At 44.6% G+C, this 26,923-nt stretch overlaps 2 protein-coding genes and 1 long non-coding RNA gene across 7 annotated transcripts in view; 2 read left to right on the plus strand and 1 right to left on the minus strand.

Annotated features, from left to right (window-relative positions):
- The window catches only part of LOC129168836 (platelet-derived growth factor receptor beta-like), a 17,522-nt gene extending 4,620 nt beyond the window's left edge, over positions 1-12,902 (plus strand). Inside the window, exons 4-29 of one of the 5 annotated variants that reach the window (XM_054754544.1) lie at positions 1,286-1,345; positions 1,460-1,554; positions 1,746-1,944; positions 2,017-2,277; positions 2,571-2,701; positions 3,497-3,578; positions 3,650-3,724; positions 3,792-3,975; positions 4,045-4,160; positions 4,256-4,367; positions 5,171-5,273; positions 6,948-7,056; positions 7,158-7,252; positions 7,528-7,673; positions 7,754-7,851; positions 7,939-8,043; positions 8,138-8,240; positions 8,318-8,397; positions 10,137-10,270; positions 10,333-10,455; positions 10,521-10,632; positions 10,700-10,799; positions 11,586-11,691; positions 11,790-11,886; positions 11,971-12,085; positions 12,149-12,902. In XM_054754544.1, coding sequence (XP_054610519.1) covers positions 1,288-1,345; positions 1,460-1,554; positions 1,746-1,944; positions 2,017-2,277; positions 2,571-2,701; positions 3,497-3,578; positions 3,650-3,724; positions 3,792-3,975; positions 4,045-4,160; positions 4,256-4,367; positions 5,171-5,273; positions 6,948-7,056; positions 7,158-7,252; positions 7,528-7,673; positions 7,754-7,851; positions 7,939-8,043; positions 8,138-8,240; positions 8,318-8,397; positions 10,137-10,270; positions 10,333-10,455; positions 10,521-10,632; positions 10,700-10,799; positions 11,586-11,691; positions 11,790-11,886; positions 11,971-12,085; positions 12,149-12,212 — 3,003 coding nt within the window. In that variant the 5' untranslated portion in view covers positions 1,286-1,287 and the 3' untranslated portion in view covers positions 12,213-12,902. Of the gene's footprint in view, positions 1-1,285; positions 1,346-1,459; positions 1,555-1,745; positions 1,945-2,016; positions 2,278-2,570; positions 2,702-3,496; positions 3,579-3,649; positions 3,725-3,791; positions 3,976-4,044; positions 4,161-4,255; positions 4,368-5,170; positions 5,274-6,947; positions 7,057-7,157; positions 7,253-7,527; positions 7,674-7,753; positions 7,859-7,938; positions 8,044-8,137; positions 8,241-8,317; positions 8,398-10,136; positions 10,271-10,332; positions 10,456-10,520; positions 10,633-10,699; positions 10,800-11,585; positions 11,692-11,789; positions 11,887-11,970; positions 12,086-12,148 lie in introns of all 5 variants that reach the window. The other 4 variants (XM_054754546.1, XM_054754548.1, XM_054754545.1 and 1 more) reach the window with 4 other exon arrangements.
- Positions 12,903-13,344: 442 nt separating this feature from the next.
- LOC129168839 (uncharacterized) lies at positions 13,345-15,199 on the minus strand. The gene is made up of 3 exons (XR_008566348.1): positions 15,044-15,199; positions 13,888-14,026; positions 13,345-13,743 (listed from the first exon to the last, which is right to left on the minus strand). It is a non-coding gene; the product is annotated as an uncharacterized LOC129168839 (long non-coding RNA).
- On the plus strand, positions 13,678-26,419 carry csf1rb (colony stimulating factor 1 receptor, b). Its single transcript, XM_054754550.1, has 19 exons — positions 13,678-13,749; positions 19,692-19,958; positions 20,035-20,340; positions 20,728-20,864; positions 21,823-21,982; positions 22,054-22,342; positions 22,405-22,520; positions 22,598-22,706; positions 22,774-22,934; positions 23,005-23,114; positions 23,193-23,319; positions 23,388-23,489; positions 25,172-25,282; positions 25,359-25,503; positions 25,614-25,675; positions 25,778-25,866; positions 25,941-26,063; positions 26,135-26,246; positions 26,316-26,419. The coding sequence occupies exons 1-19, from the start codon at positions 13,689-13,691 to the stop codon at positions 26,417-26,419; spliced, it is 2,691 nt and encodes an 896-aa protein (XP_054610525.1). The 5' UTR covers positions 13,678-13,688.
- The last annotated feature ends 504 nt before the right edge of the window (positions 26,420-26,923 follow it).

Raw genomic sequence — 26,923 nt, forward strand, 5'->3', positions numbered from 1 at the left:
AGATGACAGTGCTTCTCACCTTACCTATAAGGGAGAGCCCAGCCATCCTACGGAGAAAACTCATTTTGGCCGTTTGTACCCGCCATCTTGTCCTTTCAGTCACTACCCAAAGCTCATGACCATAGGTGAGGTAGGAACGTAGATCGACCGATAAATTGAGAGCTCTGCGTTTTGACTCAGCTCCCTATTCACCACAACGGGCCGATGCAGAGTCCGCATCACTGCAGATGCCGAACCAATTTGCCTGTCGATCTTCCGTTCCATCATTTCCTCACTCATGAACAAATCCCCGAGGTACTTAACTCCTCCACTTGGGGCAGGATCTCATCCCCGACACGGAGAGGGCACTCCACCCTTTTCCGGGCGAGAACCATGGACTCTGACTTGGAGGTGCTGATTCTCATCCCGGCCGCTTCACACTCGGTTGCGAAACCGATCTAGTGAGAGTTGACGGTCACGGCTCGATGAAGCCAGCAGGACCACACCATGTAGAAAAAGCATTCCTGCAACCTCCTAACCGGAACCCCTGAACGCCTCTGGCTGCACCGAGAAAACGAGCGAACCAAACTCTGACACCAGTCAGAGAACTGCCTGAATTAGGTGGTCCGGTACCTCATATTCCCAGAGTACTCCCCCAGAATTCATTGAGGAACACGGTCGCAGAGAAGGCATACACTTAAAACATTGACAACAGAATAAAATCACAAGCTGACGCAATGTTATTGGGAAAACAAGAAGCCTGAAAACATTGCAACTAGCATAAAAGCTGCTGTGAAATCAATGAAATCAGGCACTTTAGGCTGCGTTGATCACAAAAAAAGCCCACCAAATTCTGAAATATTAACAAATTAAAAGGGAAACAGGCAAGAAATATCATTTTGTTGTCGACCAAGAATGTCACATCTCTATATGAAGCAAAATGTCTTTGAAAGTACAACTTTAGTCATCATCCATTCAGTCTTTCTGCTTTGCTCCCAGTGCGAGGCTAACATAGACCAGCCTATGACTATGGACAATCTTACATGCATGCTTAGACTGGGGGGAATGAACCCACAAAAGCACAGGAAGAGCATGCAAACTCCACAGAGATGTCCTAGCCCAGAACCATGGCAAAGCGCGTACTCCACCGTGATAACCAGTTGATAACCAGTTGATAACCTTCACTAACGTCCTCCCTACCAGAAAGTCCTCAGACTCGTTAACATGCTCACACTCGGTGGCAACTCACACTTGCATGCACATACACACTTGCTAACAACAAAGCCTTCTTTGTCATACTCACTAGTCATGCTGGTGTCCATCAGAGAACAAACAGGAAGTTTGACACTGCTGCACTTCCTGTTTGGTGAGTAGCAACACCTGAAAATGATCTATGCAATACACAACGTATGTCTTTTTGTCCTGCTTCCTGATTGGCTGACCTTACTATTTGTGTGTGTGTGTGTGTGTGTGTATGTAGGTGTGCTCCTGCTTCATCCTGAGGGGGGTGTCAGTCTGGAACTGCTTCCACTCGCCAGCCAGGTTCTGCTCAACGCTCACTCAAATTTTACTGTGGTCAGTAACACCCGTCTGTCTCTCAGGTTGTTTTGTCATGGTACCCGTCTGTCTCTCAGGTTGTTTTGTCATGGTACCCGTCTGTCTCTCAGGTTGTATTGTCATGGTACCCGTCTGTCTCTCAGGTTGTATTGTCATGGTACCCGTCTGTCTCTCAGGTTGTTTTGTCATGGTATCCGTCTGTCTCTCAGGTGTGTTCTGGCTGGGGTCAGGTGGCCTGGCGCTTGCCACGACAGGATTTCCAAGATGATGGGGTTGTGGTGGACGAACAGAAATCCAGAAGTATTTTGCAACTCTTAAACGCCACCTGGAGGAATTCTGGGAGGTATGCGTGTGAGGAGTCCTCGTCCGATCAGATCAGAGAGATCGACATCTTCATCCCTGGACAAGGTGACCTGCGACCTTTGTTGTAATTGAAGTAATCCTCATCATGGGCCTGATGATTTCTTTTGTCCCCCTCAGGTCCAAATGAATGGTTTGTTCCGCTTGGTCCAGGTGTGGTGATGAAGGAGAAGGAGGTAGACACAATCCCCTGCGTCGTATCCGACCCACTTCTGAACGTCAGCCTGTACGAGCGTGGAGACGCAATTCCAGTTTCAGGAATGAAGTACGAGCCTGCTCACGGCTTTACGGGTCACCTAAACGACTCGTCATACGTGTGTGTGGCCTCCAACGGTTCTGAGCAGGCCCAGTCACAGGTGTACTATGTTTTCAGCATTATAGGTGAGTTTAGAGCCTCCACTGTGGCTCACCTGTCTGTCCAACCCAGGGGTGTCAAACTCGTGCCATTAAGGGCCGAGACACTGCAGGTTTTCTTTCCAGCCGGTCACTAAAACAGGTGATTTTAATGATCAACACCTCCTTCAATTTGAGGGAAGGAGCTCATCCATTAAATCACCTGCTGGAGAAACTGGTTGAAGAGAAAACCTGCAGCGTCTCGGCCCTCCAGGGCACGAGTTTGACACCCTTGGTGTAACCTGTCTGTGGCTCACCTGTGTGGCTCACCTGTCTGTCAGTCGCCAAGGAGATGCAGGTGGACTTCATAGCTTCCAGCAATGTGTTGAAGCGAGGGGAACCTCTAACGGTCAACTGCACGGTCCAAGACACGGAGATGGTTTATTTCTCTTGGAACTTCCCACGCAAACAGGTGACTTAGTCTCCACCCACGTATGAATGGACTGACAGGTGACTTAGTCTCCACCCACGTATGAATGGACTGACAGGTGACTTAGTCTCCACCCACGTATGAATGGACTGACAGGTGACTTAGTCTCCACCCACGTATGAATGGACTGACAGGTGACTTAGTCTCCATCCACATATGAATGGACTGACAGGTGACTTAGTCTCCACCCACGTATGAATGGACTGACAGGTGACTTAGTCTCCATCCACATATGAATGGACTGACAGGTGACTTAGTCTCCACCAACGTATGAATGGACTGACAGGTGACTTAGTCTTCACTCACGTATGAATGGACTGACAGGTGACTTAGTCTCCACCCACGTATGAATGGACTGACAGGTGACTTAGTCTCCATCCACATATGAATGGACTGACAGGTGACTTAGTCTCCACCCACGTATGAATGGACTGACAGGTGACTTAGTCTCCACTCACGTATGAATGGACTGACAGGTGACTTAATCTTCACCCACGTATGAATGGACTGACAGGTGACTTAGTCTTCACCCACGTATGAATGGACTGACAGGTGACTTTGTCTCCATCCACGTATGAATGGACTGACAGGTGACTTAGTCTCCACCCACGTATGAATGGACTGACAGGTGACTTAGTCTTCACTCACGTATGAATAGACTGACAGGTGACTTAGTCTCCACCCACGTATGAATGGACTGACAGGTGACTTAGTCTCCATCCACGTCTGAATGGACTGACAGGTGACTTAGTCTGTGACATTTTGGTGTTTTTGCAGGAAATTGAGCCACTCACAGAATTTCTGCCCAATCAAATTCGTTCTTTTGTTAGCATCCCCACAGCAACGCTGGCAGATTCTGGTAGGTTTTGCTCATCAGTGACTTCAGCGGTTCCCACAGTCAGTGTGAAATATTTGGTGTGTTTCCTGCAGGTGTGTATGCATGCTTAGTGCAGGAAACACTTCAGGGACGAACTGTGGAAAAAAACATGACTGTAACTGTACTGGGTGAGAGCACACACACGCACGCACGTGCACACACGTGCACACACGCTTACAGGTGAACTCTCTGCAGATCGAGGTTACGTTTTGGCGCACCCGTCACATGACACCAACATGTCATCTCTTGTTCACCACACGGTAGAGCTCCGTGTGGTGGTGGAAGCTTACCCGTCCCCCACCATAGTATGGACCAAAAACAAGCAGGGTGTCGTCACGGAAACAAACTCAGTATCCAGCACACGCGTGGCAGGCAGCAGGTAAGAAGGCGAGGACGGCCGTGCTAACTTAATCAATATTTCAACCAATGACGACGCTGATGACGGCAGCTACGTGAGCACGCTGACCATGCGGCGAGTCCGTCTGAATCAGACGGGATGTTACACCGTGACCGTTTCTAACGAGGATGCTGAAGATGAGGTTGTCTTCCACCTAGAGGTCAAAGGTCAGAGAATAATGACGTTTCAACTTAATTTCATTTCTGTGCTCAATCTTTCTCCTTTTGCATGTGTGTGTGTGTGTGTGTGTGTGTGTGTGTAGCACCCCCAAAAATTACCTTGCTGTCGGAGTCGAGCAATCAGGCCATGCTATGTGTTAGTGAAGGAGCCCCACCCCCTTCTGTCACCTGGTTCACGTGTCACAGTGCAGACGGGTAAAAGACACACACACACACGCACGCACGCACGCCCACACACACATATGCTTACAAGAATAAGCCTGGTGGCACATAAGTAGGCCTGTCACGATAACAAATTTTGCTGGACGATAATTGTCCTACAAATGATTGTCGATAAATGATATTATTGTCAACATTATTTTAAGACTAATTTTTCATTTATTTCATGATAATGTGTGCCATGATAATGCAAGTACACTGTATGAGAAACAAAAAACTTTAATTTCTCAAGAATATTTAACCTTATAATTGGAATGTCAAGAGCTTTTAAATAAAATAAATTTAACAAACAGCATAATAAATTTAACAAAAATAGACCAACCCCCCCCCAATCAACATAAAATGGACTCTCAGTCTCTTGTAGCAAGAATTGCACTTATAAAGATCACAATCACAACCAAAAACAATACAAATTTACAAAACAGTCTTAATATGCACAGGAAGAAAAAAACTATGGTGCTAGGAGAACAAAAAGGGCACCACAGAAAAAGGAGCATGAAAGTTAAATAATAACACAAACCGGCTTGACGGAGCTACTGTACGTGCAGCTGAGGACGTGCAGCTGGACTGGATGGCACAGGCAATGCCAAGCATGGAGGTTAGACGAGATGGCAGCACGTGGCATGGGAGCTCTAGTGCGAGGAATAGCCGAGAGCCATCCAGGCACACTGATAGCAACACAAAGGCAGTTAAAGAACAGAAAATGCAAGGAGGACAGAAAATACAAAAATAACAAAGAAACCAAAGCAGTGTCACATGACAGAACTGCTTGTCTGCAGGTGCACTAATGGGACGGGACGCTGGAGGAGCCAATCCGCTGCCTCAGAGGGTGTGGCTCTGCAAGAGAGCATCACTGTCATGGCGGAGGAAGGCATAACCCAGGTATCATCACCTGCATGATGTTGTATGTTTACTCCACTATTTACTTATTTATTCATTCAGCTTTAGTCTATTTACCTATTTCATTTTCTATTCACCATTAATTCAAACCTTTATTTTACTTGTCATTTATGCAACCATTTTCATTCATATTTTATTATGGGATTTATTTTTCAACAGCCTTTATACTTCTGCACAAGCCGTCTTGTCACTTTTTTTTTTTTATATTATTTTTTCAACAAGAAACAGAGAAAAAGAAAGAAGCCCTTTTCCTTTCTTTTCTCACTGTCTATCTATCTATTTGCACATTGCCTATCCTTTTATCTCCTAATTAGGAAGTGGTGACATTTGAAGTTTTTCATGACAAAATGTAAAACATTAATTAGTGTCAACCTGTTCAAGGCATGTTGTGAAAGAATGATTAGTAGGGGTGTCAGGAGACACCCAGCTCGCGGGACGAGACGGGATTTTAGTGTTTATTGTCCCGCAAATTAACGCTCAAAGACGTTTTTGAGACCAAATAAACCACTCTTATGGTAATATACTGTATAATAATAATACAGCTGTTTTTCTCTTATCTGCTCGTCTTGTCTATTTACGTCAGGCCTGTCCAGCTGTTCTTTCATATTTATAATAAAAAAAGCAATTTATAATAACGTTTGTGTAATTAGAAATACATACACATACATTATACTGTACATACATATAGATATAATACATTTTAGCTTTTTAGTTAGTTTAGTTACAACATGCCTTTTTTTCTCTATTTTTCCACTTTTGCTGCGTTTTTGTTTGTTTTATTTCTGCAATGAGCCACATTCCACAGATGGCCCCTGTGCCAAAGTGTGGCACAGGGGCCATCTCAAGTCAGTGTGTGTTTTGCCAGGAAGGCGTGTGTGTCCAAGCTCTGCCTTCTTGGCTCTGCTGCTCAAGGGCTGGGTTGCATTGTGGAGGGTTTTTACAGCTTTCAGACATGCATTGCACGGAGTTACGTGCTCGTCTGCTCGGTGGATTCTTCACCTTTTGTTGATGGCTTGTATTTAATTAGGCAATAAATGCGTAATGCAAGAAACACTTAAATGCGCACCCTTACTTGCTAAATATAGCGACCATGTGGCTAAATTGTCAACGCTTCTATGTATGAGGTGTGTTATGAAACGGAACAGGTGATCGCCGGTGCTTGAAAGTTGGCGCTGAGCCAAGTAGCTGTTTAACTCCCATGGAAAGAACATCCACACGTCACTCACTGACACTGTGATCACCAAGGTAGGTTGGATTGCAAGGTGTGCATAAACTCCAATAATGCCTTGCACACTGCCACTTCCATATCACTGTATTATCATTCATAGCAGCCATGCCATACTTCACAGTCTCATTGGCTTCTGGCTGCCCTGTTTTCACCATGCGGCTTTTCTCCAAACCACATTTAGTAATAGATACGGAAAAGAGAGCGCTGGGACTAAATTAGTTGTTTCTTCCTACATTTTTCAAACATGATGAATTGTGTAAGTGTGAACATGTGATGTTCCTCAATGTAACTTTGTTAAGCATGTCCAAAACCATGGAACCGTGCCCATGACCAATTGTGTGAGGACAGGTGACTATGGCATGGCCACCTGCGTGGCATCATGATAGGGAGGTGATTATAACATCATCACTTGTGTTTCACCTGTGCAGGTGCGCAGTGTGCTGACTCTGCAAACTCGGGCATCCTTGTCCGCTGTTCGCTGTGAGGCCTCAAACTCTGCTGGTCGACGAGCCAGAGACCTGCGACTCGTATCCACTTGTAAGTTAGACCTGTTTAATGAGTGAGTCATAGCATGCCATAGAATAACAAGTACAGTAGTCATAGCACTCATAAGTACTAATGAGCCACTTCCTGTGGAGCTCTTTTGTCTCAGGTGGCCATGTTGGCGCTGGTTCTGATTCTGGTCATCATTGCCATCGTCTTCCTCATCATACTCATCATCCTGTGGAGAAAAGTTAGTATTCTGTGTCATTGTATGTTCATTTCACTTGCACATGAAGTGTACAAATGGAATGGGATTAAAAGATAACATAATGTAATGCACATTTGCTAATTACAACACACACTAAAGTTACTTCGTCATTGGAGGTAACTGTAATAGTAATCTCATGTTGTACCAGTATGCCGCTAGTAATAACAGTGGTAACAGTATGTAGGCACTGTAACAGTAGAAAGAGTGGTAAAAGAAGCACAAATACTAGAGATATGTTGCAACCTTTTTCCCTTCAGAAACCTCGGTATGAAGTTCGTTGGAAGCTGATTGGTTCTGTGAGTCCTGATGGACAAGACTACACCTACCTGGACCCCGCCCTCCTGCCTTACAATGCCTCATGGGAAATACCAAGAGAAAACGTAGTATTAGGTACTAACAGCAGGTAGTACTCTGACATGATGCAATACATAACATAAACAATACCTAGACACAGGTCTTGACGAGTCTATGACTTGTCTTCAGGTCAGGCGCTGGGTTCGGGTGCTTTTGGTCGAGTTATGGAAGCGACCGTTACTGGTCTTCTCACGTCCCAGACGCTGACCAAAGTGGCCGTGAAGATGGTAAAATGTGTGTACCTCTACTTATCAGCGTGTGTGTTCATTCACCACAGATTGGTGTGTTATCTTCAAGTGTGTGCGTGTGTTCAGCCAACAGTGGTGCACGTCAGTCTTTGTTGTCGGAGTTAAAGGTTTTGTGTCATCTTGGTCCTCATCTGAACATTGTCAACCTACTGGGCGCGTGCACTACAGCAGGTGACTGCTTGTCTTAATGAAAGTTGCAGTAAATGAAATCATTGACGCCGCCTGCTGGTCAGCATGAGTCTGATGTTTGTTTGTTTGTTTGAAGGGCCGCTCTATGTGATCACTGAGTTCTGTCGCCATGGAGACCTGGTGACTTACCTGCAACGCCACAGACACACCTTTGTACATAACGACACACACGCTAAGAGGTCAGCACACACACACGCACACGCATGCGCATTCAGGTGCACACGCACAAGCACAAATGGACTGTGTGACCTTGCAGAGAGGCTGATGGAGGTTACATGGACATGAGCAAGCGGGAGGAGCTTATCAACGTGCATGAGAACGTGCGCACGCCGGCAGGTGAAACATGACAATGTCACACTGATTCTGATCAAAGGAAATGTTTGATTGGGTTTGTCTGTTTGTCCTTTCCACGACGTATAGGTCGCGAATGTGCGACCTGTCGTACAACACAATTTGCTGGTCACTGTTTCCGTGCCGAGGAACAAATCACATCTGATGACATTTCATTGAGATGATCCTACCCACACAGAGGAAGAAGACCTCTGAACTCTGTTAATTGCATTGCATGAGATACTGTACGGCGTGAATTAGCTGTCATGCAAACACTGATGATGGACAGAGACCTTTGGCAAGGCACTGTGTACTCAATCTCGAATGCGTCCGCCAAATAGTAGCAGTTTATGCGACCTGACCGCTCAGACTGCTATTGGATTTGTATCTACATACAAACGAGGCCTGAGACCTATATTCCGCATTTGGAAAAAAAATTGAATTCTACTGTTCACACTGTGAACGTAGCCTTAATCTGCCTGTCCCCGTCTGTCTCAGGTCCTGTCCACACGGGAACGTTCTTGGGATTTATTTTTTTTGGGCAGGTTGAAAGCAAGTCGCATCCACACTATGCCGGATTAGTAAATAGTTGCATCCAGACGGGAACGGATAACTGACTGAAAAGGATGTAATACACAAGGCGCACCTACGTGTGGTGCTGTAAACAGATACGTGGACGGAAACACGTGACACACCAAACCATAGAAGAAGAAGAAAGAACGCATGAGCTTTCCAAGGCTCGTCTAGGCTTACGACAAAGTGGAATTACATGTGCATCGTTTTGGGAGTATAAGACAAGAAATAAGATAAGGTAAGATGTGCCTTTTTTAGTTCCACAAGGGGAAATTCCAGGTTTACAGCAGCAAAAGCAGAAGATCACACAAACAGCAGATACAAAAGCACACAAGAGCAGAAAAAGTGCCAAATCAAAGTAACAGAAATCAAGTTATATAGACTTTTCACAGCTGTGTACGTGTTGCTCACGCCAGTTTTATTGCACGGTTTATTGCATGGTTATTTGCACGGTTTATTGCACAGTTATCGTACAGGATTTTTGGAGCAGTTTTTGTTATGGATAATACCGGGAGAATGTTGACTTCAGTGAGTCATGACACTCGAAATATTCAGATATTATGTTGCTTGTCGTCAAAGCTCACTTCTGGTCACGTGACGGCGACCAGTAGCGGATTTGCTAGTCCATACGGAAACGGCTAGCTGGCGTTTTCAGATTTCCCCACTGTCGAAACCCATCCATCCATCCATCAATTTTTTTATGCCGCCTGTCCTCATTAGGGTCACGGGGGTATGCTGGAGCCTATCCCAGCTGACTTCGAGCAAGAGGCAGGGTGCACCCTGGACTGGTCGCCAGCCTATCCCAGGGCACATACTATAAAGACAAACAACCATTCACACTCACATTCATACTTATGGACAACTCTGGGAAGCCGTTTTCAAAAAATAGCGTTTCGGGTTACCCAGAACGACGTTCCCCTGTGGGTGAAACCATAAAATACTTTGCTGTTTCGACCTGAAAAGGTTTCTGTTGTGGATAGCCCCTTAGCCTGCCTCTTACAGTCTCTCTGCCCTCGTGTATCACATCTCCAGGTAGTTTTAGAGGGAGATTTTCCTGAGGTGCTTGTTTTTTCTATGATGTATAAGCAGTGCGCCTTTTGACCTCCAAGTTTAAGAAAAGGTCTGGTGTTGCTGTATGAAAAAAGGTTTAACTTGACATTTCACATGGCAAGGGTCATGTGTCCCTGCAGGCCAGCAGGACGACTCATCCCTCTTCCTCAGTGACTCTCCTGTCCTTGGCCCAAACGACCTCCTCAGCTTCTCCTACCAGGTGGCCTGCGCCATGAACTTCCTGTCCTCCCGTAATGTACGCTCACACAGGTCACCACTGTAGTGATTGCTGAGAAAAGTCTAGATGTGTTCCAACAGTGTGTCCACAGAGACTTGGCAGCTAGGAACATTCTGGTGTGTGAGGGGGGGCTGGCCAAGGTTGGCGACTTTGGTCTGGCTCGAGACCTGCTGAAGGATGAAAACTACGTAGCCCGAGGACACGTCAGTTGACACCATGGCATTTCATCAAGAGACAAAGTCAACATCCCAATTTTTTTTCCAAGCAGACTTTGCTGCCACTCAAGTGGATGTCGCCGGAGAGTGTCTTCCAAAATATTTACTCCTCCCAAAGTGATGTGTGGTCCTACGGAATTCTGCTGTGGGAGATCTTCTCTTTGGGTGAGACTCTTGGACCAGTAGGACGCATGGGATGAGTTGGACCAGTCTTGTATGTGTTTTGTCCCAGGTGAGAGTCCATACGCAGACCTTACGTTGACCCAGGAATTCTACTCAGCACTGAAGAGAGGACACCGCCTGACACAGCCCGAACATGCCAACTCCAACATGTACGACAACACTTAGGACAACATGATTCAACAACGTGTATGACATGTATGCAAACATACATGACATCATGTATGCAAACATACATGATGTCATGTATGACAACACAATATGTATACCAACATACATGACATCATGTATGCAAACACATGATATCATGTATGACAACACAATATGTATACCAACATATATGACATCATGTATGCATATAACATGTATGCTAGCATATATGACATCATATATGCAAACATATATGACATCATGTGTGCTAACATATAAGACATCATGTATGCAAACACATATGACATGTATGCTAACATATATGACATCATGTATGCTAACATATGACATCACATATGCAAACATACTGTATATGACATCATGTATGCATATAATATGTATGCTAACATATATGACATCATGTGTGCTAACATATGTAATCATGTATGACAACACAATATAACAATATATATGCTAACATAAACAGTATGTCATAATGTATGGTAACATACAGTATATGACATAATGTATGCTAACACGTATTACACCATGTATGCTAACATATATGAAATCATGTATGACAACACAATATAACAATATATATGCTAACATATACAGTATGTCATAATGTATGGTAACATACAGTATATGACATAATGTATGCTAACACGTATGACACCATGTATGCTAACTTATATGACATCATGTATGATGAAATATATGATATATATTTCATCATGTATGATACATGATATCACAACATGTATGACAATGTGATATGTGTTTAGTTACAGCATGATGAAGATGTGTTGGAACGAGTGTCCTGGGTCCAGACCGCTGTTCTCGTCTTTAGTGGCCTCTCTGGACCTCATGTTGACTGATGACTACAGAAAGGTGGTGACCTCGTTAGGGGCACATTATTGAAAGTATCCCATTAAGTCTCACTTTAAGTGTGTCCTCCTTTCCTACCTTCCTTCCTTTCTTCCTCCCAGATGTACGCTAGGCTGATGGATGACTTCCTGATGCGCAAACATCCGGCGGTGGTTCCATCGGCACCCACACCAGCTGATGGGCCCATCGACATGAGCGGTGAAACTCTGAAAATCACACCATCACATGATTTGGATCTTGAGGTAGACAGTTTGTCAAGTCAGTTCCTCTTGGTGCAAACAGGAAGTCAAGCCCCCAAAGTGACAGTTGACCTGGAGGAGGCGGGTCCTTCTCATGGTGTTTTCATGACCCCCGTCAGCGTGGAACTTCATGGCGGTGCTGCGCAGGACGCAGACAGGTATGGTGATGTTGATGACGATGATAATGAAGATGAAGAGGTGGGTGACTGTTTCCCTTTCAGAGCGGAAGAACAGGAAGTGACGTCACCAGGTGGAGGTGAGGATCAGGAGGAAAGCTGCCTGTGAAAAGAAGCTCACCATAATGACGTCATTAGTGGCTCTTTCATGACGCAATATTCATGCCACAATGCTTTTGTATTTGCTGAAAAATGTAAATTGCAGGCTTTTGTCCCCTTTTTTCCAGCAGTAAAACAGGCAAACATTTCCACCAACACAAGTTGTAAAGTCAATGACCTCACCTACCACGTGGCCCCGCCCACTAAGTTCTTTTTATTTGCTCCAAAAACGATGGCACACTAGCTAGCGCTAACAATGGCACAGATTTGTTCAGTATCAAAACTTTGCATTCATTCTCCGTTGGCGGTCAGAGACGGCTGAGGTTTAAGAATGGGTGGGGGTCTGAGGTTGTTGGGAGGCACATACAGTAGTAGCCTCCCCGTAGATCTCCCCCTGCAGACCCACCACCTGCGGGGGCAAGCATAAGGGTCCGGTGCAGTGTGTTTTGGGTGGCGGTCGAAGGCGGGTCGTCTGCGGCCGTATCTGGTTCTTGGGACATGGAATGTCACTTCTCTGATTCAAATGTTGTGCTGCTATTAAAAGCACTAGTTTTAGGTAAATAGGATTTGAGACGTGTGTGCTATCTTTTAGCTTGAGTTACATTTTCAGTTCTTTTGGAGCTTTTAATGCATCCAAATAAATGTAATCCGGTCCTGCCGTTTATCTTTTTGTTCACAAAACACAGTAAAAATGGGCATATTTCACACATAGTTGCAAATGGTGATTAAACATGATTAATTAACTTGAAAACTGTGATTAATTCTGTTAAAATTTGTAGTCATTTGACAGCCCTAATTTCCATATTTTTTTCATGGTACTTTTCTTAAGAGTTATGTTAAAATCTAGTGTTGTTCTCGTAAGACCCAATCTCGTGCATCGTCCCGTCTCGTGGCTCCCCTACTTAAGACTAAATCTGTCAGCGGTCTGCGGCTGTTGCAGACCTGCTAACGTGTACGCATTTTTCATACTCACACTTTCATACTTGAATACGCTTTGCTGCTCGGCCGGTATGCATTTTTGTTGGAAAAAAATCAAATCTTGCGCTCCGGTGACGCGGATTACAAAGGCTGTGATTGGTCAGCCTATAGTGCATTATTTTCTCCTTCAGGGGGCATATTGTTAACATATTGATGAATCCCATCTCCCTTCTCTCTTTAATTACCATTGTTCACTCAAGCTACATCTTGTCCACTTGCCCAGCTGTTTTGACCAAATATTATAATAAAAAGACATACAGTATCTAATAACACAATAACACCACCACTGGCCGTGTTTAGTCTGGTTAGTTATCAACCAAATCGTGCGTGCCGGGTCGGCGGGAAGCACTCATAAAATGTCTTCAAGGTTAGCAGGTCTGCTGATGGAGGTCAGGGGCTGTGGGGGGGTGATGGAGCTTGGTCAGTGTAGGCGCAGGGGCAGGAAAGTGGGTGGAGCCAGCATCTGGCAGGAAGTTGAGCTGCTTGAGCGTCAGTCAGTTTGGACAAGATGAAGATGAAGACGTTCTATTTTCTTCTGCTGTCAATCATCTTTGGTGGCTCCACTGAAGGTAAGAAGACAAACAGTTACTTCTTAAATGTTAGCTGCTAAAAATGGACAAGTAAGTAATCAGGAGGAAAATGTTCTACACATTTTGCAGGAATGATGAAAGGAAGAACAATAAATAAAAAGTGAATAATAATCTTACCCTTTGATAACAAAACTCGTAGATTTCTTTATCGGGGCGTTCTAGAAGACCATGTTTGATGTTGGACGTCTTTTCCATCCTGACGAGGACAGTGCGTCTTCTTCCTCTTTTCTTTTCCAGACACACGACTTCCAAACTGCTGATGAGCGTTAAATACAAAGTCTCACTTCTGTTTTTCTTCTGAAACTCAACTGTCACGTCAACAAAAATCTCTTGTTCTGACCTAAAAGAAACTTCCCCAATCATGTTTTTCATCTAAGAAGGCTTTGACCTTTTATCAAATCATTCATTTAGAATCTTCTTCTTCTCACGGCCAACGTCTTTATTGCACAAACACTCCAAATACACCTGGAAAAGAAACTTTGAACTGCCCCAAGAAGCATGCTAAAGAATCCTAAGCCGAAATAATGTTGACCTTTTGGGGATAAGGTCACTAACATAAGCATATGCTGCTCACACACTCATGTCCAAGCTGATCCCACAAGTTTCCGCTGGGGTTGAGGTCATGGTTCTTCAACACCAGCATCAGTTGAGACCATGCAGATCATTGTCACTTTTTGAATTTTCACTCTTGACCGTTGTTGCCAGACACTAAATGACAAATGATCCCACCGGAAGCCTAAAATGATCATATTTTGATGAACGTGTTTTGGATGAAATCAGTTTGACGTTGCTCAGGAGGACCATCTGCTAAAAATAAAACATGACCACAGTATATCTTATAATACCGCCCAGGATATCAGTCAGATGAATCATCATGTATCAAGGTCCTGGATCATCAATGTTTTAATCTGTTAAAGGTGCTGTCTGCCTTGGTTAGCATAGGGGGCGCTAACTCTTAAATGTTATAAACCCGCCTTCTTCCTGAGTCCCAAACGACTGCGATTGGCGAAACTCATCGCTAACGCGTAGCAAACTATGCACACAGGAGGTGACGAGTGTCTGTGACCAGCGACACCCGTGAGCTACGTGTTCACATCCAGAGCGAATTGTACGAGGCTCCCACGGTTTTGATTGGCTGTCAGGTGTGGAGGGAATCTGGGGGTATCGAAGTAGTTCAGAGGAGGAAAAGTGGCCGGTGTTGATGGAGTACTCTTGCTAGTCCCCGATCTTGCTAGTATTGAAGATAAACTTACATGAATGAATGTAAACTTACCTGATATGTTTACTCTGGCACCGACGAGGTCCCATGCCGCTTTCTTCTTTATATCTCTATATTCTTCTTTAGAAATGCAAATAGCTCCGGGAAATCTGACACGGCAAGTATGGCGTACTGATTAGCATCCTGCCCGCTCATTGGTCGATCAATGAAACTCCCGCCCATTGGTCCTCGTCTGGGTGACAGCGATGAAAAGTTGAACATTTTTTAACTTTCTGGGATCGCGTCGCAAGCCAGCGTGTGCACGATGACACGTGCGAGCACCACGCTATTTCTGTTTAACCTCTGACACACTTGAGCAGTTGTCATTTATACAGCTCATTATTTAATAAGGCATTATTTCAGTAAACTACTTGCAATCATTCACGAAATTATTAGATTAATTGATTCAACAGTTATTCAGTATCTATATAGTAATTATTTTAAGGCACTCAACAATAATACCATCAATAGACATCAATGCAAACAGTTATTCTAAAATGTATTTACCCACTCAGTAAATTAAGTAGCGTTAACTTAACCTTTTAGGCGCCAGAGTGTTTTTCAGTTTTGATATTACTATTTCAAAAGGGTGTTAGCTTGAAAACTGTTAGCGATAAAGGCATGCTGTAAATGAGAAAAATCATCAGTATGACCCAAAGTTTGTGATGGGAGAGAATGAACTCATCTAATTGGCATATTATGACGTCACCGGGCTCAGAATTTGTCAGATCCCTGTCTCCACGATACCAGCTCATCAAAATGTCTGATCCACTTGTGCTACTCTTCCTCATCTCTCAAGCAAACCCAGCCATCATCATCGTCACTTACAGCAGGATCTTGAACACCGCTGCTGCCCCAACCACTATTTTATACTGCTAGAATTAAATAGACAGACATAAAGTATCTGTTTACTGTCTGTATTATGGCTGTGAACATTATATTGTATTCATTGTCTTCTCCGGTCATAACTATCAATTAGCAGTGCATTTTTTGCAGAGTGCTCTCCGGCGGATACTACCAGGTATGCCGCTCAGGTCACGTGTACAGTAAATGGAGCGTTGGCGCTTTCTGGAGTTTTTTCAGAAGGCTTTATGGGCCGAATAGGTGTGTCCCATTACGTGCACTCTTTTGATCTGTTTTTATATCGTTAGAACGCACAGAAACGAGAAAAACGTGTGTTCATGTCTCACATAAGGATTGTGGATGATGGGCAAAATTCCCCCAAAAGTGCACTTTTCCTTTAAGTTGTGATGAGTTTAATGTTGTTTGAAAGATGAAACCGCGAGTCAGACTGTTGAGTAATGACCTTCTGGAATTTCCAGTGGGTTGACGAGCTCGTTGTGAGTTTATTCCTAGCTCATGATTGGCTCCTGTCAAATAAAGAGCTGCCAGGTCATCACGGACTTGTGCGCGCCACAATATGGCATTTTATGACATGGACATGTGCGGCTTATACACCGAAACTTACGGTATTTAAGCATACAGCCAAGCTTTGGATAAACAAGGCTCTCCTGATATCCTGGGCCTGGCCAGCTTCTACAGCTTGTATGGCCAGAACTCTTCACACCTGCATCTACGACACAGCACCAGCTGTTTCTTGGTCTTCCTTTTCCCTTGTGGATTCCAGAAGAGGGCGTGTCTTGTGGTGTTAGATGCAGGTTTGAGAAGGGTAGGGCCAACCCATCTCCAGCATCTTCGGATCTCCTCCAAGATCGTCCAAATGGATTTTTTTAATGAAACTACTGGGCTTACCTTATTGAGAAACTTCAAGCTCCACATGTGAGCCACCGTACCTGGCTGCTTCATTCTGCACATGTTGGCCGGATCTTTTACGCTCCATCTTTGAGGCTGTCAAAGATTGCAGCATTGTGCTTCATGACTGAAATGTGACACATCCACCTGCATTCTCCACACACTCCCATGTCCATTTAGTCCACTGAGCGTGTCTGTGGGCAGTCTGTCATGTGTTTTTTGCATCAGGTTAGAAAGAATGTGCTGGCTTGATGTGTTGAGTGTGGTAGCACCAGTGCATCCAAAGCAAACACTTCACTCAACAGCTCAGAGTCCTCCGCAGTAGAATTTCATCACAACCTTGCCTTTGTCTTTTCACCTAATGTGTTTTTTTTTTCTCGGGGATGGTCTGAATCCCGCATGTCAAATAAGCAAGGCAGTAGTTCCATGAGTGGAAGCAGAGAGGGAAGCTATGTAGGCAGTAGCGGGAGAGAGGCACGTGACATGCGCCATCATTAAAGTCAAAGCTTTCTTAAAGGAACTGCATGGAACATGAAGAATAGTTTGACAGTACACTCTAAAGCAGGTTCATGGCTGGTTCTTTAAAAAAAAATGTAATAAAGGTTGTTCATTAAGAGGATAACACATAAAAGAAGAGAACAATTCACCGTTGTTTTAAAAATGTCTTCTAATTGTTTTCAAACACTTCTTAGCCGCATTGATTTAATTATTTATTAACTGGAAACCATTTGTGTTCTTAGCTTTTATTTGCATATGAAGTACATGCAGCCTTTCCTGGAAAAGTTCTGATGCTTTGCTGTAAAACTCTGATCAGCTCCTGGTGAGCTTAGGTATATAATCCTCCATCTTGGCAGTCAAATTCATTCATTCATTCAGCAGAGCATAAAATACCTTGAATGCATTTGACTTTCTGCTAACTAGTGCTACTGCTGTCAAAAAAAAATTCCTCACTGGAAGGACGGCAGTGACAAGCACCTTCCAGCTCACGCACCCCTCCCCCCCACCCCTTAGGATGCAATGGTACTGTAAGTGCCTCCCGTATGACATTCCTCTGTATTTTATTGTCTGATCAGTAAGAATAATGACGACACACTTGGTGTATAGTAAATGTTTCTGCCACATGATATTACTGGACACAAACTGGCAGGTGCAATGATCCGACTCAGGGTGTTGACAACCTAACCTGATCAGGAAATTCAGCGATTTTTACTTAAGAAAATGAGAAAAACGATTGGACTCATACAGAAAATACATTTAGAATACAGTTCAATCAATGGTGTGCAGTCAGGGCCAACAAAGCCTTCTCTGCTGGCCTAACCATTAGCAGAAGCACTGACCTATTTTTCAAACTAAAATTGGAGTAATGGTTCCATTAAATGATATGAATTTATTCCCAACAGTCTATTATCTTCCTTTTGTGGTGTGTTTCTTGGCTGCAGTGCTTCCAGTACGTGTATGTGTATGTTCAATTTCTTTTGCCCAATCAGATTCCAGCTTCTGTGTGTTGCCATATCTATGGAATCTGCCCAGGGCCTTCAGAATCAGGTTCCCAGACATCCTGGCGAGATTGATAAGTCGCTGTCACATGCAAACTATTCAATGCAACGTGTGTCAAATGCAATTCATTTACAATTTTTAGCCAATCAGAGTTCTGATTTGCCTCAAAGCCAGCGTGCAGGCTCCCAATACCCCCATTGGTTGATCAGAGAGATCAGAGAGGCAGGCTCCCTGTCCTGATTGGTTGATCAGAGAAAATTGTTCAAGAGAATTTAGGCCCACAATGGCTGACTGAGGACAAATCTCTGGTGAGTAGATGGACTTTACTTAAAAAGTTGTATTTTTTTGTCATGTTATGAGATAAATCTTGATTGCGTGAAGTTTAGACACAAATGTGTACTTCCGATCACGGTGGAAAGTAGTCACCGACTCCAAGCTACCAGCAGTAATGTAAGTCAGGCGTGATGAATTAGGCGAATTATGAGTCTCCCCACGGCACGTAATGACTATCAGAGTTGTACTTGTTTTTCATACTAGCTTTCACGGTGCCATTCTGGCCCACCCCCTGAAGGCTGAGGTACCAAATGAGCCGCCTGCCACTGAGTTCAGTGGATATTAGTATTTATTTTATCATTATTATTGTTTTTTAGATTTTTCATCACGACAGGTGCTTCCCCTGACTGCACATTACTGCTCTAAACTGTAAAGCTGGAAACATTTCAGTCACTGTTGAGATTGAGCTGACTCAGTGGAGTGTGTACGGCGTAGTCTCTATTCATAAACGTCAGCAGGACATTTCTGCAGGCTTCAGACATCTTTGCTCCTCAGTGAACTAATGACTTTCACTCTGTAAGTACTGATTTAGGGCTGTAAAGCTGGCAGATCCCATTCCAAGAAGGAATTAAACAGAGTGAGTCGTCATTAAGGGCATGAAAAATGTTTGAGTCCGTCATCAAATCACTGAGCAGTGAAAAGGTTTCGGAGCATCCCATTGGTTGGTTAGATATGCGTTTGGCAACTTAGTTTAATGACAGCCATCCAGTCTGGGAGGCTTGAGTATTTTTGTGGTGTTGACAAAACTCTTGAAAGTCATGAAGCTCAGCATAGCGCTTAGCAAAACGTCCACGTATGTCCCTGGCGGAATACTCACGCATCACACTTGCACAGAGATGTAATGAGTTGCAGATGCAGCGCTGCATCGGCGGGCGTATTTAGTCATTTGGGGGCCCAAGGCAAACCTAGTCAGTGGGGCCCTCCACATCCTTTTATCATCTACCTACAAGTGTGAATATCAGACAATGCGTTTGCTTATCAGGACGCAAATGAGGCTAAACGTTAATTATCCCAGATAAAAGATGACAATGATGTCAGCTAGCCACGCCCACTGACAATCAACCGCTCGTCTTCCTTCCAGATTTCTGTCCACCATTCATTCATCTGGACTCTGATTTGCTACTGAATGGCTCCGAAGTGGTGTTGACCGCCGGTTCCGCATTCAGCCTCAGTTGTCACGGCAACGCTTCGGTCCGCTGGTCCACCAATGCACTTCGTTTGCTGCCTGAACAACGTGGTGTGCTGGAGGTCAGGCGCTCTGAGCCCAAACACACCGGAACGTATCTCTGTTCCTACGCCAACCGGAGTCTGGATCACCTGCACACCCACATCCACCTGTACGTCAAAGGTGAGCGAGGCCACGCCCCCTTTCTCACAACTTACTGCTACCAATGACATCACTTCCCCTGTTGATCATCTTGCAGACCCGTCCGACCCGTCCAGTGTCTTTGTCACGCCTCGCGTGACCCCCAGTGTCAAAGAGGGTGACGACTTCCTGTTCAAGTGTCTGCTGACGGACCCGTCGGTCACAAACCTCACCCTCCAATCAGACGACCAGGATGGGGGGCGGGCCCAACATCTGCCCAGGGGCATGAGTGTGACCTTTGACCCCCACAAAGGAGCCCTCATCCATAAGCTCCATAGGAACTTCAACGGACGCTATGTCTGCTCGGGCTGGAAACTTGGCACACACTTCCGATCCAAAGCCGTTAATCTGCTGGTGGCACCAAGTAATGCCCTTGTCTCTCTCACTTGACTGTCTCACCTGACTGTCTGTCCATGTCTCACCTGTCTTTCCATCTCTCTCACTCAACAGTCTCACCTGTCTTTCCATGTGTCTCGCTCGACTGTCTCACCTGTCTTTCCATGTGTCTCTCGCTCGACTGTCTCGCCTGTCTTTCCGTCTCTCTCACTCAAAAGTGTCACCTGTCTTTCCATGTGTCTCGCTCGACTGTCTCACCTGTCTTTCCATCTGTCTCTCACTCGGCTGTCTCACCTGTCTTTCCATCTGTGTCTCGCTCGCCTGTCTCGCCTGTCTTTCCGTCTCTCTCGCTCGACAGTCTCACCTGTCTTTCCGCGTGTCCCTTACTCAACTGTCGTATCTGTCTCACCTCCAGGACAACATCGTCCCCCTCATGCGTCTGTCAATCAGAGGGATTTTTTTCATCTGGAAGGAGAAACATTTGAGGTCACATGTGTGACCAGTAACCCCTCCCACATCTACACTGTCACCTGGACACACCCCCATGTGCAGGTGAGAGGTGATGTTCAGATGAGCAACAATTTGTTAGAGGACTTGAAGTGAGGATTCATAACGGACCACAGTTCTGAGAAAACAGAACTGTTGGATTTTTGTGTACTGGTCCTGTTAGACCACATTCGTAGTGCTTTGGTTAGCATCAATAATCTGTTCCAGAAGGTCAGACTCAAACCAAAACGGACTCTAACCGAAGCAAATTTTCCCAAAGAAAATAATGTAGACCCAATTCATCCGCTCCAGACACCCAAAAATGTTAACCTAAAACACATTTTATAGACAATAATTATAGTTTTACATGCAGAAAGTTTGGTTCGTGACTGAAAGGACAAGATTGCGAGTACAATGAAATTAGTTTTCTCAGTAGGCTTTCCCTTATAGAAGGGCGAGAAGCACCCGACCTCGGATAAGCTGAATTGGATGGATGCAGAAAAGGATGCAAACATAATGACAACTGAATGGACAAGTGAACATTTAACATCACTTTCACCTAGTTTTGCAAAGACGGAGGGGTAGGAGAGGAGATTATGCTTGGAGGGCAATCCCTTTTATTGTCCTGGGCAGTAAAAGGCTTTCAAACATGCACTGTTTTACATAAAAAAACAATGCCACAAACATGACAAGTGCAAGATGTAATATGTCATAATCATAGTTTTACATGCAGAAAATGATAAAAAAAATAATCACAAATGACGAATGAACAACTGAGCATTTAACATCACTTTCACCCAGTTTTGCAAAGATTGAGGGGGAGGAGAAGAGATTATGCTTGGAGGGCAATCCCTTTATTTCAACTGTTCCTGCACTCATGTTGCACAAAAAAATCTATGCAGAGATTTTTAACATGCACACTTTTCCATTGAAAAAACAATGTCACAAAATCCACAAGAGCAGTACAAATGCAGTGCAACCTGGCGCTAAAGCCTTGACTTGAAGGTCACATGCTTCATTCCAGGCTCCGAACATTACAGTGACTCGTCTCTACAGCAACCAGCTGCATATGAACAGCACGCTGAGCGTCGTCGGCGTGACTCGGAGGCACAGTGGACGTTATGCGTGTACAGCTCGCAACGAGGCCGGAGACACGACGGTAGCAGCGAGGCTGAGCGTCTTAGGTGGGAAGCGTTAGGTGGTCATGTGTTGAAAGATGATCACATTTTTGATGCGTGTGCATTCTCTCTGTCAGATGCTCCCTTCCTGAAGGTGTTCCTGCAGCAGCGTGCTAAAGCTCAAAGTGATGCTAACATGAGCAACAGTGCTAATTCTACAATGAAAGATGACTGGGAACTGCTCGCTAATGTTAGCACTGATGTAGCGTACCCTAACGTCGTGAGCCGCAGTAGCACGGTGGACGTGCATGAGGGCGGCGACGTCATGTTGACCGTCGCTGTGGAAGCATATCCACCAATCAGGAACCTCGACTGGGTGACACCAACACGAGTGCAGAAGAAGATGCAGAGCTTTAACATCTACAGGTTGGCATGGCCGCATGACGTCCTTCATCATTGTGTCTACGTTCAAACTGTCATGTTTGCAGGTCACAAACGAGCCTGCTGTTGAATCGTGTTCATCGTGACGCGAAGGGTCGTTACACGCTCCACTTCGCTAACTCTTTCTTCAATGGCTCCCTGAACTTTGACCTGAGAATTCTCCGTAAGCAAATGGTCATTCTCCTCTTCTCCTTCACATGGACCGATGCTCGATCTTTGCTCTTGTCCAATACCAAAAAGGCGCTCCGAGCAGCCTCATCACGGTGGACAACAACACTCTGACCTGCAGCAGCTCAGGCTTCCCTCCTCCCACAATCCTTTGGGTCACCTGCAGCGGCCTCGTCCACACGTACGCTCACATGCACACCCCCACGCTCTGACCTGTCTTATCCATGCGACCTTGACTCCCTGTGCAGGTGCATCAACATCTCCACCAATCAGGTTGATGATGTCACAACACAGGAAAGGGAGGAGTTCACAAAACACCTCCCCCTCCCTCAGTCACCGTCTGATGATGTCACCATCGAGTGTGTCTCTTTTAACAGCGTGGGACGCTCGCGTGACACCTTCTTTCTTCGTAAGCACGCCCCTGTCACCACCTTCCTTAGCGGCTCGGCTCGTCAAGTAAGTTTGAAACGTCTTCTCAGCTTCTGCAGGAAGTCCGAGCATCCTCACGCAGCCTTTTCTCGTTGCGTCCGGTGTCGCCATCGTGGCGCTCTTGTTGCTCTTGCTGCTTGTCCTTTGTAGGATGAAAATGGTTGGTATGCTAATGACGTCCTTCACATTTAGCCAAAACGGTGAGAAAACATTTTTGTCCATCTTGTCCACTGTTCAGAAACCAAAATACGAAATTCGCTGGAAGATCATCGAGAGCTGCGACGGGAACAACTACACGTTCATCGACCCCAACCAGCTTCCTTACAATGTCAAGTGGGAGTTTCCACGGGACAAGCTCCGCCTCGGTAAACATGTTTTTCCACCAGCACCTTGAAATTAAAACTTTGCACTGACCTTTGACACTTCCGACCAGGTGCTGTTTTGGGATCAGGTGCCTTCGGAAAGGTCGTGGAGGCCACGGCGTATGGGCTCGGGACAGATGATGTTACCCGGGTGGCCGTCAAGATGCTCAAACGTCAGTTCCAATTTGTGGTTTTCATTGTTGCATCCACTTTTCAGCAATTTTCATTAATCAATCATTCATCAATTACACATCAATAATTGATCAATTATCATATATACTTAATGACTGGGGAATGATTAATGATTGATTGATGCGTAATTATAAATGATAGATAAATCGTGATAATTGATCATTATTGATGCATAATTTATCTATTATTCATTCATTTTTCATCAAACATTCATTGATTATTATTACTCATTCCTCAATTAATCATCCCTCAATCATTTATCAATCATTCATTATCAACCATTCATCAATAATTTGTTCATCGTTGATTAATCTTTTATGAATCATTCATTGTTCAAGCATTTTTTAACCTGTCATCAATCATTCACTATTTGTTTGACCTTCATTTAACCAGGTTAAAAATCTCTTTTAAGCCCAGTAAATCTTTTTTACTGTGTAAGTGACAGCAGCACAACATGAAACACTGAACGTGTGACGTACACAACATATTACACGTGCACATATTAAGCAGTGTATCATTCATTTAGATAAAACATTTACAGCCATCACGGCTTTTCTTCATACTTTTTAACCAAGATTTTAAAATCACCAAAAACTGCAAAAATCCAAGGCACTCTCTAACCCTGTTAAAATGCCTTGGCAAGAGGCGGGTACACCCTGGACTGTTTGCCAGCCAGTCGCAGGGCACATACAGACAAACAACCATTCACGCTCACTTTCATACCTGTGGGCAATTTAGAGTCACCAAATAACCTAACCTGCATGTTTTTTGGAATGTGGGAGGAAACCTGGAGTACCTGGGGAACACGCACGGGGAGAACATGCAATCTCCACACAGATGATGATGCGCAAGCGGGAATTCGAATCCAGATCTTCCCGATCTCCTGACTGTGTGGCCAACATGCTAACCACTCGGTCACTGCCGTAAATGCATATCAATTCTGAAAATATGATATTTTTGCATGTATATGCTGTTTGTTGCAAGCGGCGACTCGTCCCACTTTGCCGGACTGTCGTTGAACGCACCATCGATCGTGCGCTAACTTTGTCCCATGCTGCAAAGATAGACTACTATACTGCATTTTTAGCCATCTCCTTTCATCTCATATTTGCCCCCAAATGCTGATATTATGTGGGAATGCATAAAGGTAAGATCTGATGAGTGCTCATGTGTGTATTTGTGGTACACAACCTCAAGTTATTTCATGCTAGCAGGCTGCCTTTTACCACACACATCAAACGTCGCACTGGTGGATGGTGGCTCTGAATTCATTTTGTGCTTCTGATTTGATGTTGTTACTGCCTTAGTTTTACGCCATACTTAATAAATAAAACACATTAGATGCTGTAATAAGAGACATTACATAAGACATGCCGTAAAAAAATATAGGCATTTTAACAGGGTTAGAGATGGCCTTGGAATTTTGCAGTTTTTGGTAATTTCTTGTCCCTATTCCAAAGAGCACCTCTTCCTTGTGACTTCTACACTTTCTGGAGGTCCTGGTAGCGTTCCTCTTGAACCTTTTTTTCAAAATGTTCAGAGACTAACTCTAAAACAGACGTCTTAATTAACGATTCATCAATCATTTATCAACGATTCATCAACCATTCTCGATACACACACACACGCACGTCCATGTAAATGTGTGTACGTTTGTGTGCAGCGAGCGCTCACTTGGAGGAGCGGGAAGCTCTCATGTGTGAGCTGAAGATTCTCAGCCATCTTGGTTTCCATGACAACATCGTCAACCTGCTGGGCGCATGCACTCAAGGAGGTGGGGATCAAAGGTCAAAGGATAAAAAAAAAAAATTTGGATGAAGAATTTCTGTGAACTTTGATCCTCTTACTAGGCCCCATGCTGATGATCACCGAGTACTGTAGTCACGGCGACCTGCTCAACTTCCTGCGTGTGCACACTCGCGATTTCAGGGCAGCCATCTTGAATGGCGACACAAAATACTCAAATGTGACGAGTCAGGACGTCAGGCTCAGGAGGTTTTTTTTCTTTTTCAACTTCCTCTTCTTCAAACACGCCAAGTTGTGTGTGTGTGTGTGTGTGTGTTGCACACGTGCACGGATGAGCATGTTTTGTGTGTGTGTTGCAGTGACAGTGGGATCTCGTGTTGTTCTGAATATCAGGAAATGCAATCAGTGCTTTCACACTCAGGTAACACACACACTCATGCACAGTCATGTCTGATAACCACACACATGCAGTCAACGTGCGTGTGTGTGTGTGTGCGCGCGCGTGTGCGTGTGTTTCATTCAGGTGGGCATGTGGAGCGTTTGTGTGTCAGTGACCTCATGAGGTTTTCATACCAGGTGGCTCAGGGTTTGGACTTCCTGTCAACACGAAATGTAACAACACACACACACACACGCACATATGCATAAGTGTGGTAAGTCAGTGTGTGTGTGTGTGTGTGTGTTAGTGTATCCACAGAGACGTTGCAGCAAGGAATGTTTTGCTAACTGACCGCCATGTTGCAAAAATCTGCGACTTTGGTTTGGCACGAGACATTCGCAATGACGACAGCTACATTGTCCAGGGAAACGTTAGTGACTACACAACAACAACAACAAGAACGTGCCGACCACCTCGTCATTTCCTCTCTTCGTGTGACAGGCACGTCTCCCAGTCAAGTGGATGTCTCCAGAGAGCATCTTCCAGTGCATTTACACGGTCCAGAGTGACGTCTGGTCCTATGGAGTCCTACTTTGGGAAATCTTCTCCCTAGGTAACCATAGCAACACCACATAACGTCTCAAATAACTTGTACACGTCACCTGTGTGCTCACCTGCTCAGGTAAGAGTCCATATCCTAATGTTGCCGTGGATACCAACTTCTATAAGATGATCAAAGACGGATGCCACATGGACCAGCCCGACTTTGCTCCAGCACAAATGTGAGGCCCAAAACCATTGTTTGTTCATGTCAATAAAGTTGATGGGCAGTTAGGTGAATCACAACAATCCTTGTCAGTGAATGTAATGGACGGTTAGGTGGTCGGCGACTGAAAATAAACATCGTCAGTAAAGTTCATGGATGGTTAGGTCATCAATAAAGTTAAGGGACGGTTAGGCAGTCAACAACGGAAGATAAATGTCCTTGTCAATAAAGTCAAGTTATTTGACGGTTCGGAGGTTGACAACGATCCTTGTCAATAATGTGAATAGAAGGTTAGGCGTCGACGACTGAGGATAAACGTCCTTGTCAATAAAGTTCATGGATGGTTAGGTGGTTGGCAACTGTGGGTAAACGTCCTTGTCAATAAAGTTAAGGGACAGTTAGGTGGTCAATAATGGTGCATAAACGTCCTTGTCAATAAAGTTCATGGATGGTTAGGCAGTTGACGACTGAAGATAAACATCCTTGTCAATAAAGTAAAGGGATGGTTAGGTCATCAGTAAAGT

The sequence above is a fragment of the Dunckerocampus dactyliophorus genome, chromosome 16 (genome assembly GCF_027744805.1).
Source record: "Dunckerocampus dactyliophorus isolate RoL2022-P2 chromosome 16, RoL_Ddac_1.1, whole genome shotgun sequence".
Classification (NCBI taxonomy): Eukaryota; Metazoa; Chordata; class Actinopteri; order Syngnathiformes; family Syngnathidae; genus Dunckerocampus; species Dunckerocampus dactyliophorus.

Coding starts and splice junctions, on each gene's coding strand:
- csf1rb (XM_054754550.1), top strand. CDS start 13,689: ATGAAGATGAAGACGTTCTATTTTCTTCTGCTGTCAATCATCTTTGGT. Junction 19,959..20,034: donor CATCCACCTGTACGTCAAAG/GTGAGCGAGGCC, acceptor ATCATCTTGCAG/ACCCGTCCGACCCGTCCAGT. Junction 22,707..22,773: donor TGCAGCGGCCTCGTCCACAC/GTACGCTCACAT, acceptor CTCCCTGTGCAG/GTGCATCAACATCTCCACCA.